A 14,706-nucleotide genomic window follows, 5' to 3' on the forward strand; every position below is an offset into this window, starting at 1 on the left:
TATCCATTACGCATCCCCGCCAGAAGGTGGGGATAACATCGTGTGTCAGCAATTCTGACGATCTGATGTAAAACCTAAACCATAATTACCAACATGTTATGAATAGAGGGCACCCCCCCACAGAGAGCGCGAGGTGTGATTATTTTTAAAACGTACTTTTTATTATGTTTGCAAGAACTTTAAAATTCTACCACCATGTTTTTTTGTATCCCACGTATAATGTTTTCGAACCTAAGCGTAATCTCCAAAAACTACAAAATCACACAAAAAAAAATGAAACCCCTCCATAATGGGGTAGAGAGATTATAAAAAAATGTATTGTTTTAACCTCATTGATGAACAAAGCAAAAAAAAATGTTAAAAATCACAAACAACAAAAAAAATATATATATGTATGTACTATTGTTAAGAACAATTGAACAATTCACTTATATTATATACAATATACATATATGCGTAATCGTTTGAATAAAGTACATGTTAAAAAGAGCATGACAAAATCAAAAAAAAATAAAATAAACAAAACAGAAAGCAAAATTTTGTATTTCTTAGTTGGCAGATTAAAGTCACTTGAATTATATTCTCAGTTGGGTTTATTCAATTTTAAACCACATATATTGATGGATAGATATACATGGAAGGCCAATCGTATAAAAATTATATTCTATATTTTCTCTAAATTTGACTAAATTGCACTCAGCCGCCGAACGATATAGTAGTTATAGTGTTATGGCATAGGTCAACAATTTACAAACAAAATGTGCAGTAGCTTCGTTTTGGTTTAGACTCATCTGGAATTGGAATCGAGGATTGTGCTGCTGGTTGTGTCGTGCGATGGGCTCTCCAAACGCCATTAAACGCTACAGTCAAAGGTCAAGCGCAGTGGCATGACAACTTCATTTTGTCCAGTGATGAGATTCAGCCAGCTGGGCGGGTGTTTAATGTGGCAATTACTGCCCCCCACTGGTGGTGACTGATGGGCCAGTACAATTTGCATGTGCGTTGCGTGTCGCGGCAGTAAATTGCTGTAGCTGCTGTTGGGTAAACATTTGAAGAGGCATCGCGCGTCCGTGATTGGGGTCTGTTGGTGGGTTGAGCTGATGGGCAGCGTTTACGCCGACTGATCCTTTTCGCCATAGTGATAGTGGAGGAAGCGCAGGCCCTGCACAGACTGGGCTGTGGCATTGGTGGCATGGCAGGCGAACAGCAGCCAGTTGCGGGGCTGAACCTTGTAGGCGAAGCGCATGAAGATACACGAGTAGAGCGTCAGAGCTGGAAGCGAAACGTTTTTGTGATCAGTAATCTATGTACATATGTGGGATTCAATTAAAGCCAGCCTTATCAGCAGCCCCTTCGACAGACTCGACCGTATCTCGCTTATCAGACAGCCAGTTGTGATTTGCCATATCACACACACTAGAGCCACTTCTGATTACGAAATCTGCGACGGAAACGTTCGATGCTGAGCACGCGTGTCGCGGCCTCAAAACTGGTTTGCTTTGCTGATCGGAGAGCCCAGTCCACTTACCTAGCGTCATTTTGCCCGAGATGAACTTGGGGCTCTTCTGTGTGTCGGCGAGGGCGGCCAACGGAATGCCCCAGTTGGCCACGGGTCCCCAGAAGTGGGTGCTATTGGGGGAGTAAAGAAAGCAGCAATAAGTTACGAACTCAAAACACCCAAGGGGACCTTCAAGCGCACCTCATAAAGTAGTCCCGCCATTCCTTGCTGGCCGTTGTGGCCATTCCGCGTCTGATGGACATGATGCCTTAGTGGGGTATGGGATAATCCAAATACAGCACCTGAAGAGTAAAATACAGATTAGATTGAACATATGCAATGTTCCTCAAGGTCTTACAGGTTGTTTGTTGTTGTTGATGTTCTCGCTGGCTGGCCTTGTTTCCAAAAAAACCAACAATTTTGCTCTATCGCTGGCGGGCAGTGTTTTCCGGATAACTGAAATTTAATGTTCAGATGTCTAAAATTCGATTTGTTTATGTGTCTGGGGTGACACTGTTTAGAAGTTATATAAATTTCCGAAACGAAATATGCGCAACACGAATTTCTGTGTTTGAGCAATCGAATAGTCGAAATTTATTAAACGACTATTCGATATCTCAGCTGACAGATGAGTTCAATTGATGAATTACTTACCAATTATGCGAATTTTCAACTTGATTTATATTTTTCAAATCACTTGCAAACGTTTTTGGAATATACAAATCGCAATTTGCGAAATCGACAGCTCATTTTTGCGTTAAATGAGAGAGCGGTAAACGATATCGATGGTTTTTTAGCACGATATGGGCACAGGGATGGACCACTTGTCCCAAAGTGATATTAGAACTATCGCAGAGATCGGCTGAAAAAATCAGAGTGCGGCAAAGGAATCTTTAAGAACAAAACAAATTGTATAATTACAAAATAATTTCCATGTTCCTTTTATTCCTAGTTACTCGGCAGTAAGCTTATAGTTTTAGAGCAGCCAGCTTATATTCTTACATCAGCTAGCTTACCATTGCAGATAGTTTATGGTTTCATAACAACCAGCATATTGCTTAACAGCATGTTGTTGTCATCTTCAATAGTTTCATAGCAGCCAGCTAGAGTTTCAGGGCAGTCAGCTTTAATAGTTTCACAAGCATCAATTGCGTCTTGGACTTGGACATGTTTTAATGTATCACAATAATCACAGTTACCGGTTGTTAATAAACTTAAAATATCAGTCTGGTTCCGGTTCTGGTATTGGGTTTGAATCGGTTTATTTCGTTTAACGGTTCCGGTTGCTGTTTCGGTTGGATTCGCAGCTTCAAGTGTTTAATCCACCACGCGCTTCCGCTCTTTCGCTCTTTACGGCCATCAAAAGAGATTTGGGGCGGCGCAAGCTGATGCGCCGTGCGACATTCTGCGCCGCCGAGTCCTTGGGTCCACGAAGCATTCGCAGCAGCAGCAGCAGCAGCCGTGGAGTGGATATTTCGCATTCGGAACTCTGTTCAGAGTGAATTTGCAACTCGAGAGCGACGGCACGACGACGGCGGCGGCTAACGGAACAAGGCTCGGTAAATAGTCCAGTCCAGGCGATACACCACACAGAGGCGGCGGCATCCACAACAGTGTGGCAGTGGCAGTGGCAGCAACACCAACACAGACAAGAGGATAGGCAAAGCGGCAAAGAGTGGAAAGTGGAAATGGAAATGGGAATGGTCATGCCTGTCGCTGCTTCTGCTACCATGTAATCCCCGCCAGTGTCTGTGTGCCTGTGTGCCACTGTGTGTGCCTGTGTGTGTGTTCGGTCAGTGTGAGTGTGTCATTTTCCCCAGTGCGGTAAACCAGACTATGACGAAAAGGACTATGGCGGAAGAGCGGAAAATCGGGAAATTGGAAACGTGTGTGCATTCAGAAAAAAACCGTCTGCGTGTGCTTCTTTTGTTACTGATGGTGCTGTCGGTCCATATTCGTTAAGGCAGCGTCATCAGTGGCAACAGCCGCACCGCAACCCAACCCCCAGCATAACGTGTATGGTATGCCCTGCTTTGGGGCTGGCCTGCCCGCCGCCATATACAGCCCCCAGCAGAAAAATCAATCCCCCCCGTCGCACAGCACAGACAGCGCCACCCCAGACGTGGGAGTGTTTTATTTTATTTTATTTTTCATTCTTTTTCGCAAAAAAGAAAGACGCCAAAAGTCAACCTCAAAGCCGAGCAAAAATTTTACTTTTTATGCCATTGCACAGCACAGTATTTATTTCAGAATATTCCGCAGACAAAAAGCCTTTAGCCAGGCTTCCCCTCCGCCCCTTCAAACCAGAAAGACTGACAGACAGAAAATGTTAAGAGAAAAGCAAATGGCCGCTCCCAAAAAATCCCGAATTTATCCACAACAAGCAGAGCAGCAGAAAGAGGCACGGGAAAGGGGGCTGGGGTTGGAGCCGCGGCCGGGGCCGGAGAAGAGCAGCCACAACAACAGACAAAGAAATTACAAGAAAGAGAAGAAGAATTGAGAAGCAAAGAAACAGAAACAGAAATCGAAAAATAATGAAGTTTTACAAAAATTATTGAGTTTTCTTTTCTTGATATTCTACATATATGTATGGACAGTTTTAGTGGGCGTGTCGGTAAAGCCCGTGCCCCGACCTACTTTGTCTTAGGTCTGAAGGGCTTTGTCATTAGCTGAGTTTTACTCCAAGTTGAACTGTGGGCTAATTACCAGGAGAGGACTGGACTGGCTGCAGTGCCCCTTTTGGTTTAGAAATTTCACCAAATGTCTCAATTGAATAAGTGCGAAATGCGACTAGAGTAGAGCTCTCTGCCACATAGTACAGGGATAGTTAGGCCGAATGTGGGGGGTGGTGGTTGGTTTTGTGTCCATTGTGCCTAGTTAAAGTGTCCGAAACTTAATCTGTTTACTTGTCTGCCTGTGCTGCTGCTGCTGCTGCTGCTACTGCTGTTGATTCAATCAACACGAACACGAACACACAGATGCATTCATTCACACGCGCAATGCAAATTGGGTTTATTGTTCGGTCAATTGAATAAGATTTGCTTAGGTGGATTGGCTCGCAAGATTATGTGCTCGAAAGATGATGTATTGTAGGAGGTGCTGGCTTGGGTGCTGGCTTGGGGTGCTGGCTTGGGTGCTGAGGTGATTTGGCACTTGTCATTGTCTAGTTTCAGTTGCTAAACAGCAGCCAGTGCGTGAGGACGAGAACGAACGAGCAGTGTTTAATCGGCATAAATCCATAGACAATTCACCCAGAACAGACTCTACTCTGTTGTGCAGGGCCTAATCCTTTTACCCTTCTCTCTCTACCCCCAAAAAAGGATTTAATGTGAAAGTGACTCGAGTGCGAAATGATATTCTAAGAAACAAAGCGAATCAGGCCAAAGCCAAAGCCAAAGTGCAAACAAAACGAAAAGTGTTCAGCAGCCATAGATTGCCCCTGCATTAAAACAGGATCTGGGCCTGAGCCCCAGGAGCCAGCAGACTGCACTCCCCAATGCAGTCCCCACTGTAGGTGCGTATAAGTCAGACAACAATTAAAACAGAACTAACCCAGGGGTAAGGCTAGAACTAAGACTAAGACTATGGGCACACATATCACAGGTTTTTGCAAAAGGGCGTGTGTTTTTATCCTCTCTCTTTGCAAGTCTTCGCTTAAGTGTGTGTGCTGTATGGGTGTATGTGTGGGTGAGTGCTGCGTTGCGGCTTTCACTCTGCTTACTCTGCTTGTTGTTGTTGTTAGCATTTTTCATTGATGTTGATGGCTGCGCCTCTCTCTTCACACTCCACACTCCACTGTGGACTCTGGACTCCGGTGTGTAATAAAATTGATGATAAAATTAAAAATGGATAATGGGCGATTTTTGGCAGCCGCTCTTCGTCTCGGCCAAGAGTCGGGCAAAAGTTGTTTACCGTCTCTCATTTTTGTGGGTAATTCACCAACAGCATAACACAACACACTAACAATGCTAACCACACTCTCTCCCCCACACACACACACACACACACGCACACACAGGCGACCACGAGCAGTGGTTGCTTTCTCTTTTGTCTCTTTTAACGCGATGTCGGTCGCTCTTCGGCCTCTGCTCTGCTCTCTTTTTGTTGGGGGGCAGGACTATATGGGGTGTGTGGGTGAGTGGTTGGGGTAGCTGCTTCATGCATCCTGCCTCTGATAACAACGACTGCACGACGACCGTTAATGTTGCCGCTGATGGTGCGCGTCCTGACTTGCCTAAAAATTGCAGCATTTTAATCAGGATAATGCGGCAGCCAGATACGAAATACAAACAGGAAGCACACGAACACAGAGGGGGGATGGCTTTGCGCCCCACCCCCCGCCTAAGACAGGACGACATTAAGGGAGTACACGTTCTGGCTTTGCTTCTGCTGGCATGGCTTTCGTCTGGTTCTGGTGACTGGCTCTGGCTCTGGCCTGGCTCTGGTCTGGCTTTGCTTTTGGTCTTGCTCTTGCCTTGGCATAATTTGGCTGGCGTATCGTATTTAGCCGGGTTAATTACCGAATATCGTGTTGATAGCTTAAGCGTTTCATGGCGCGCCATAATGTGGCAGCGCGGGGTGTCCTTGAGGCACTTTTTAAAATGTTTTCCATTGTTGTGCGGTCTCCCGGCCACATTGAGACTTCCTGCAATGGCCAAAGCAATGGCTGCGATAAGGTTAAATATTTAATAGGGCTCCTCCTCTCTGTCTCTCTTTGTCTCTAGCGACAACTGTCTTTCGCTCTCTCTTTCTGTCAGTCAGTCAGACTCAGACTCCGAGTCAGAGTTTCTGTCTGTCTGTTTGTCTCTGTCAATGCGGCGACAACACTTGGCTTTGGGTAAAGTTTTGCCTGTTTCTTTCGCCATTGCTTTTATCCCACACCCTCCCCCTCAGCCTGCTTGACTATTGTTTTTTGTGTCCCTGGGAATGGCAGCATTTTAGAAATAAATTAAAATTTCATTTAAGTGCCTTTCAGCTAAAAACTTTCTTAATTACAAATGTGCTGCTGGGTCACATTGCCATTCATTTCGTTCATTCCTCTGAGGTTCCATCAATCGATGGGCATCCCATGGTGCACCGTCGCAGGGTTTCCAAAGGTATTCTGTGTGGAGCCAAAAACCCAAATAAAAGTATTCAGAGACAAATTTTGAGTTCTCTATACAAATTGCCTGAAAATGGCAGAACAAAAGCCCCCACACAGAGATACACACAGGAACACACACACACATGGATACTTGTGCATATAGACAATAGGTCATGCTGACATCTCTTAGTCATGAGCAGGTCCTGCTGCTAACAATGGTGGGCCCCCAAGATGCGGCATTTCTGGTCGAGGTTCTCCACTCGCCCACAGTGGCATGCAAAAATAATCATGCAACAAACAGAGCCACACACACACACACACACAAATACAGAAGAAAGAACTTTTGGAGCGCTCTTGCCGTGCACTTAGAGGAAAACGACAGCAGCAGCAGTGGCAGCAACGACAGTCCACAGATGTGCCAGGGACAGAGGACAGGGAGCAGTAGCAGCGGGAACTGCCACCGCATCAACAATGCTGGGGCAATGCTGGCCACGCCCCACACATGCTCGTCTGCTCGTCTGGTTGCCACTGGCGATTCAGGCATTCACTCATCCATTCATGCGCTCCGCACTGCTTGTGCAGCACTGGACGAGGCAACGACAACGCGCTGACGGATATGGCTGTGTGTGGGGGGAGGAAAGGACTTGCTTGCTTGCATATTTGCCACATCGTTGTTGTTGTTGTTGGGGGGAAGACACTTAAGTGGTCGTTTAGAGTGCGCCAAGTCCTGTTTATGAATAAGAAATAGTTTATTTGCAAAACGTTTAGCCAGCCCCAGCCCCAGACCCAGACCCTACCTGCCCATTGGGCGGTAAATTAGAGCAGCACACCCCTGACTGCCATCCCCTTGTGCCGCTTGTGCCTAATGAATTGAAGTATGGGGCAAGTACGTTAAGGGGCATTTTTCCATAATTGAATCCCAATATATGTGGGAACTCCACCCCCCACACACCCACCATCTGTGTGTGTGTGTGTGTGTAGTGGCAACCTCAGGCTGTAAGCTGCAGTAAGCGCACCCGTGAGTGCCATAAGCATGCGTCCAAAGATAATTGTTACGTCATTAAGTGACTGCCAGTAAAAGGGCATGGCAAACAAAATAAATAAATAAATAAAAAAGACAATCACACACACACACGCACACGCACACAGATCCAAAATTGCTGAAGGAGGCTGAAATAATCGTTGCCTACTTTTGTGCGCATCTCACAATTAAATACATTGGCAGCGACATATGCGGCAAAGCGTAAACAAGCCCCACGAATATGGGCTAGGAGCGACATGGGGCATGGGGTACATGGGGCAGGAGACATGGGGAATGTGTCAAGGGAAAGGCTAGGGAAAGGGAAAGACTGAGGCAAAAACCAGCCTCAAAAGCAAAAACAAAAAGCAGCAACATTTTTTGCCTTTTGCCTCTGTCTAAAGCAAAATAAAAAGGGCGACGGCAGCAGCAGAAGCAGCAGCAGCGGCTATGACTCTGACTGCTGCTGCTGCTGTGTGGCTCTCTGCGTGTCTATCCATGTGACTCTTATTCGTTGGTGTAAGCTGGGCAGCGCAGGCGTGCTCTCTCTCACCCACAAACACAAGCACATAAAAACACAAACGCACAGAGAGACACAAAGGATGGTTCTCTGTGGATGGGCAATGTCAATGTAACTGTTATCCAACTGCCGCTCCAATGCGTTTGCTATTCGCCTCCCCCTGCTGCTGCTGCTGCTGCTGCTGCAGAGCTAACCGAGACCCTACCCTACCCTACCCTAGCCTACCCGAGACCCGATCCGATCCGATCCGATTCGACTGTCTATGCGTTGGTTGCTCGTGTGTTTATGCTCTGATTTGACTGCCACTGATAAGGTGGCATTACGCCCTGCTGCAGGGTGGGCTGGGGGGGTGGGATGGAACTTGCCCTTTGCATTATAATTCGATCTGCCTTAGTCACATTGTGCGTTGTCTGTGTGTGAGTGTAGTTGTAGCTTTTTGCTGCCTTTGGGCGCGAAAGTTTACAATTGACTTTTAACGATATCACACACACACACACACACAGGGGGAGAGTGGGAGTGAGTGTGAGAGAGAAAGAGAGAGAGAGAGACACTCGAACAGGACAAACTTATGTGCGGAATTTATGTGTTATCATTTATTGTGTGTCCTTTTTGTGTGAAAACGTGCGCTTGGCAGGGCACAGATAGATACTACGCGTATAGCCAGCCACGCCCCAAAGTCAGCGGCAATGGCAGCGGCAATGGCAACGGCAACGCACCGCCTGTCTGCTAGCGCCATTTTGTGATAATATGCTGCTGCGCCTTTTGTTTTCACAGCAATAAAAATTGGTTGTAATTTAGTTGGCCCATCCGCCTATGCCCGCCATTCCGCCATGCAACACTCAATGTGTCTCTGTATGTGTCGCTGTCTCTGTCTGTGTCTGTGTGTATGTGCTTTGTTGTGATTGATACGGAGCTTGGTGGCAGAGCCTTGTTTGCCTTTTGCTTTTTGCCTTTGGGTTCTGGGTTCTGTTTCTATTTCGTTTTCGTTTCCTCTACAGATTTCCAATTAACTTTCGTTGATGCGTGTTTCATTTTAATGCCATTTGTGGCTGAACTATTTTGTGTGTGTGTGGCATACTTTGTGGGCTGCCTCGCAATTTGCATAGTCATGGCCAATTATGGACCAGTGGGGAATATAATCCATCCAATAATAATATCTATGCACAGACATCATGTTCTACGTGAGTGGCATAATATTTTATCGGGGCGGGCTTACTGCATTGCCGCAGTTGCAGTAGTGTGTGTGCCTGGGAAATGGAAATTATATCTACAGATATACATGTGATATTTACACAAATTATAGCCAGCAGATGATTACTAGAATGCTCTTGAAGGATTTACATTTTTGTTTATATTTTACATTAAATAAATACTTTAAATGTACCTAAAAAATCTTCTGGTTGTTAGCCAGCGAGGCACTTTGTGAAGGGTAAACAGTTTTTGCATTTAACCAGATTAATTCTGCTGTATTTAAGAGCCTTAAAATATTTCTAAATCGTTCGTTTCCTTCACCCATTTACATTTACAATAGATACTAATGATTTAAGCAGTTTGCTGCAGCAGAAGGCAAAATTTGCATTTGCATTTGCCTGCCTAGCTGCCCGCCTGCCCTTCCCACTCCCACTGACAATCTCTCACTTTTCTCTCTCTCTCTCTTATTTCCATTGCAGCCCCGAGCAAAGAGTTTCCTTTCTTCGCCCAAACTGAAGCAATTAACTGAAAATGTAGCAGTGGCAAGAACATGGCCCAACTGGAACAGCAAATGCCATGCGATGCAACTAGCATAAATGTGAGTATAAAATGGGGAGTGGGGCGAACGGGTGTCGCTGCTAATTGCCTGCAAGTCTTGGGCTGCTGCTGAAACTGAATCCGAGTCGCTTTTGTGAGTGCCGGAGCATTTCATTTGCTTTCAATTTGGCCTGCCATCTAATTGCTTGGCACTAATTTGGCGTCTCGCATTTCATTCGGCTTGTCGCGGGGCAGCCATTATTAAAATTTCTCCTTGGCACCAGCGCTCGGACTGGCGCTGCTCCCATTGTTGAAGCTCTCTGACAAGCCACCCCCAACCCCACCCCACCCCACCCCACATTCACGTCCCGTCCCAACACTAACCTACTGATATGAAATGCAGCTCAGGTCGGGCTTGCCAAATAGCCAAAGGGCTTGGGCATGGGCCTGCCTGTCTCTGGCTTATTGAATTGCCAGCACATAGAAAATTCGTTGGCACAAAAGCAGAATCCAATGTTTGAACGGCCCCAAAAAATAGTAATTTGATGGCAGTGCATCGATCCAAGTGCCAGCAGCAGGATTGATTTACAGAGGCCCGCCGCCCCAACCCCTTCAAGTTTGATTGAGAAACAGGCCCCAGCTATTTGAGCAACTTGTGTAAACTGCCGCTCTAATCATCAACGGAAGAATCGGGCGAGATTAAAGTAAGTTTCAGCCAGTTTCAGCCAGTTTCAGCCAGTTTTGGCATTGCGTTAGATGATCCAAGTTAGGTCAGCATGGGACAGGTTCTTTGCCCTGCCCTGTCCTGCCCTGCCATCTCTTATCACGTTATACAGTTAAGCTGAAATTTGATTTGATTTTTAATATCGTGCGGACGAGGTCCCTCTGCCTGTGCGCCTGTGTGTCCTGGCGCTGCCCTGGCTAAATCAGTTTTACAACTTTTATGTGAATCCTTCACCTGCTTTATTGTTGTCGTTGGCGTTGCCGTTGCCGTTGTTGCTGCTGCCTCCGAGGAGTATAAAAAGCCGTGTAACATTACCGAGGACAACGGCAAAATGGCTCTGACAGCAACGACAGCAGCAGCAGCAGCAGTGGCAGTGGCAGGAGGAACACCAACAACGTTCATAGTTAAACTCAAGCGGGGCTGCAAAGTACAAGATTGTTAGCATGGCGCAGGACACAGCTGGATGCAGAACGATGCCGAGCAGTGGCACAAAGGCAAACACACAAATGCACAACATTCTTTCGAGGGCGAGGGATGGAGATGGAGAGGGCGATGCCCGCTGGGCATCGTGTTGGCCAGAGTAGGCGGCCTGTGGCCTGTGGCATGGGGCATGAGGTTTGGGTGACTGGCGGTTGCTTTTGGCTCCTGTGGATCCTTTCAGATCCCAACGAGGTGGCTGGGGCGCTGCGGTTTTGTGCTGCTGCATCTGAAATGCGGGGAAATGATGCATTAAATCGAAACGAGAAACGGGAACGGGAACGGGCAAGGGCACGGGAACGGGAACTAAGCGGCGGCAAACGAGGAGGCGGCCACTGGGGCGGGGCCCGTTCAAAAGTTGACACAAAAGCAATGGCCGCAGAGCAGGCGTTGGCTTGTCTTAAGCGGGCTAACGAGTTCGTGCGGCAAAAGTGTGTGTGTGCCAGTGTGCCAGTGTGCCAGTGTGTGTGTGTGTTACCTTATTTGCATGTGACACACACGCCCACAACGTGCCAGGGATACCTGATATCCAGTGGCGGCAGCCAGCACCAATCACTACACTGGAAAAATCAAGGCCCCATGACATACATATCTTCAACGTAATCAAAGGCCAAGCGGAGATTAACAAAATTCTTTGACTTAAATGGAGGGATTTTCTCTCTAGCAAATCATAAACCAAGGGCTTTCAAAGGAAACCGAGAAGATAAATCAGAATATATTTCAAGTGAATGGAATGCACTCAACGGACACCTAGGCCCATCGTAAATACTTGCCCTCAGAGTCTAGACTCTAGACCGAAGGGAACTGAAGGGAGCGGTCGAGCAATAGGAATGGGAGAGTGCTTGGAATGTATTTAATTGGTTTAAGATGGAGGCGAAGCATTGCACTCAATGCTAAATCAATTGTCAGTAGCTTAAGCCCTCAGCTGCTTCAGAGTACTTGCAGCTCGCTTCCCTCAGTGTAGTGCTTGCAACTTTGTGTGCTCATGTTTGGGTGGTGCATCCAAAGGCATCTCCTTTCTGTGAGTGCAACGTGGGCGTTGTCGTTGTCGTTGTCGCACGGCTCCCTTTCATATCGCCGGGCACGTAGGTCTGTAATAAATTTTGAAATTATGTGCACATTTCGTGCCGCAGGCCGAAGGCCAAGCAATTTGCAACTTGCACTTTGATAATTTATGTTGCATGAGCCCCGGCGCCGGTAGCCATAAACATATATCACACCCATCTGCCCCACAGTCGTGGCTGGTGGCTCCTGACGCCTGGCAGCCCATTCCCATACCCCTACCCGGTGCTGTCATTGTCAGCCGCCTGCAGAGTGCAGAGTGAATTTTTTTCTTTTCAATTTCCACGAATGCGCAACACAAAGGACATGGCGATGTCAGGCGAATGGGGATTGATTATGCCGTCTGTCAGGGGCAGGGACGCCGACACGCACTCGTCTTCTAGGGCTTCCGTTTCCTTTTCAATTGCTTATCTGCTGTCACATGCTCCGACAGCTGACCAAGACTGGGAGACTGGAGACTGGAGGCTGGACAGGCGTTGCCCCACAAATCCGCACTGAAGGGTATCATCGACGGCTCACAAATTGATGCTCAATGCAAGTGACGCGGCTTAATATCGCTCATTAAGGATTCATTCATCATCAGCCAGTTGCCACATGCCACATGCCATGTGTGTCTGTGTGCCACTTGCCATGGCAACCTGCCACTGACAGCTGCAATCCATAAACACACTCGTACTCCCATATGCATGCGTGTTTGCTTTCCAATTTGATTTACAATTTGCAGTCATTGCCAAAAATCATTTCGATTTCAGTCCATCGCCACTCAAGCCTCTCCATTTGCTGACAAATTCGGCATAAACCACAGAAACAATTCTGCAGCCATCAGATTTAATTTCAATTAATTAAAGTTCGCATTGAAAGGACTTTCCCCCCACCTGCCGCCCACCTTGGTGCCTCGTGTGTGGGCAAAGTTTTTCAGCTGCATTGAATGCGATTTGTTAAATGTTTGCAAAGACCCCCCGTCCTGCCCCCGCCCACCCCCAGTTCCGTTCCGGTCAGCAGGAGGTTAATTCAATTTGCTGACTTGGCATGGCATTCATTAGCCTCGATGGGCAGCCCTGTGGCCGCATCGAACTTGAACCGGTTGGCCCGACTGCAGCATATGCATATTTTATGTACAGTCAACTCTGTGTCTCATGACTATTCCATGCAGCAATTGCAGTCACCTCCGTTGCCTCTTCCTGCTGCCTGCTGCTGCCGCTCCATTGATTTTGGCAATCCAAAGCCCCATTTTTTTTGTGCCTGCTCTTGCCTGTTTGTGTTTGCCCCAAAACAACAGGCAGTAACGTAAACAATTCGATTTTGACGCACACACAAGAGAGTGGGGCAGGGGCAGGGGCTAGGGCACGGGCAATGCATACATTCTAATCGGATTTTGTTGCAGCTGCGGCCAGGGCAAACGGAAAGCTGCTGCTGCTGCTGCCAGGAAATTGATATCGAAAGCAATTTGGCAATGCTGTCAGTGCTGTGGGCTGTGGACTGCGGGTTGAATCGGATTCACTTTATTTGGGCCATAGCTGAGTCCACGCTGCGTATGCGCAACTGCAAAAAGGGCATCATAATCTTTGACGCTTCAATTTGATCGCCTGGCATTTGTTAGGCAGCAGTTCGACAGCAGCTGGAGCAGCGCTCTGGGGGCGTGCCTCCTCCAGGCGAGCACTCCTGACGTTGATGAATATTGCTACAGCGATAAATTCAATTACAAGAGCCGGGACTGAGGCGAGTCAGGCCAAGTCGAGCGCTATAACTCAACTGACAGCAGCGGCTGAGAACTCTTCACTCCAGTCCACTTTATCCACTCGACTGGGTCCTTAAAGTGTTGCCTGGGAATTGTTAGAGAGCCACCAAGACACAGACACAGACACAGGCACAGCCACAGCCACAGATAGGGACAGGCGGCAAAGGCAAAAGAAAGAGGAACGAAACAGTTGAAAAGTAAACCGTAGGCGCCAGGCTCGGATTTTAAACAACGAAAAAAAAAAACATTACATAAAATAAATGTAATAAATTTTAATCGTATCTAAACATTTTGGGGAGATGATAAATTGCTCTGGGATTTTTTTTTTTTTTTTTTTTTTTTCTCGACCTGGCGGCCAAAAAAAAAAACAATTTTTAAACATAGAGAGACAAGACGCTGCCAGTGCCAGTGCCAATGCTTTTACGCTCTCAGTTGCCGCTTTCCACTTTCCGCTTTCCTATTCCTCTTGCTAAAACATTTTTACAATTTGTTTGCGGCTTCCCCCCCCTGTCGTGTCTTGCGTCTTGCCTTGTGGCACGTGTGGTTGGCATTTTTATCTACGAGTATTTGGCAGCTTGCTTTTGCTTTGGCTTGTCGTTGCTTAATTTAGTTTGCGCTGGAATTGATTCGCTCGGAAAGTTTCCCCTTTTTTTTTGCCCTTTTTGAGATGCTTTTGCAATCTTTTTGACACGCCCGCGCCTTGCCGAAAACTTTGTTCAACTTTCCGCAAAAGTCGCATTAATGTTGCAGTTGCAAATGTTTTGTTCGTAACTTTTACTTAAGTGCTTCCAGCTGTTAGCTGTTGGCTGTTGGCTCTCTCTCTCTCTCACTGCCAGCTCTGTCAGCTATGCAAAACAA

The 14,706-nt window shown here is 46.9% G+C and overlaps 2 protein-coding genes across 12 annotated transcripts in view; one reads left to right on the forward strand and one right to left on the reverse strand.

The window, feature by feature from the left end:
- Positions 1–139: 139 nt before the first annotated feature.
- Positions 140–2,254, reverse strand: LOC111079352 (mitochondrial pyruvate carrier 1). 2 transcript variants are annotated; one of them, XM_022374513.2, is made up of 5 exons: positions 2,153–2,254; positions 1,857–1,954; positions 1,700–1,800; positions 1,529–1,629; positions 140–1,272 (listed from the first exon to the last, which is right to left on the reverse strand). In XM_022374513.2, exons 3-5 carry the CDS (start codon positions 1,759–1,761, stop codon positions 1,112–1,114), a joined length of 324 nt encoding a protein of 107 aa, XP_022230205.2. In that variant the 5' UTR covers positions 1,762–1,800; positions 1,857–1,954; positions 2,153–2,254; the 3' UTR covers positions 140–1,111. The 2 variants fall into 2 exon arrangements, with proteins under 2 accessions (XP_022230205.2, XP_022230204.2); XM_022374512.2 differs by lacking the exon at positions 2,153–2,254 and having other exon boundaries at positions 1,857–2,078.
- A 737-nt stretch (positions 2,255–2,991) lies between these two features.
- LOC111079342 (tolloid-like protein 1) overlaps positions 2,992–14,706 on the forward strand; it is a 44,037-nt gene continuing 32,322 nt past the window's right edge. For 9 of the 10 annotated variants that reach the window (XR_005968634.1, XR_005968635.1, XR_005968636.1 and 6 more), the window contains exons 1-2: positions 4,695–5,012; positions 9,790–9,908. The gene's annotated coding sequence lies outside the window, so the exon portion shown is untranslated. Of the gene's footprint in view, positions 3,058–4,694; positions 5,013–9,789; positions 9,909–14,706 lie in introns of those variants that run through there. The other variant, XM_041596424.1, reaches the window with a different exon arrangement.

The sequence above is a fragment of the Drosophila obscura genome, unplaced genomic scaffold (assembly GCF_018151105.1).
Source record: "Drosophila obscura isolate BZ-5 IFL unplaced genomic scaffold, ASM1815110v1 contig_150, whole genome shotgun sequence".
Classification (NCBI taxonomy): domain Eukaryota; kingdom Metazoa; phylum Arthropoda; class Insecta; order Diptera; family Drosophilidae; genus Drosophila; species Drosophila obscura.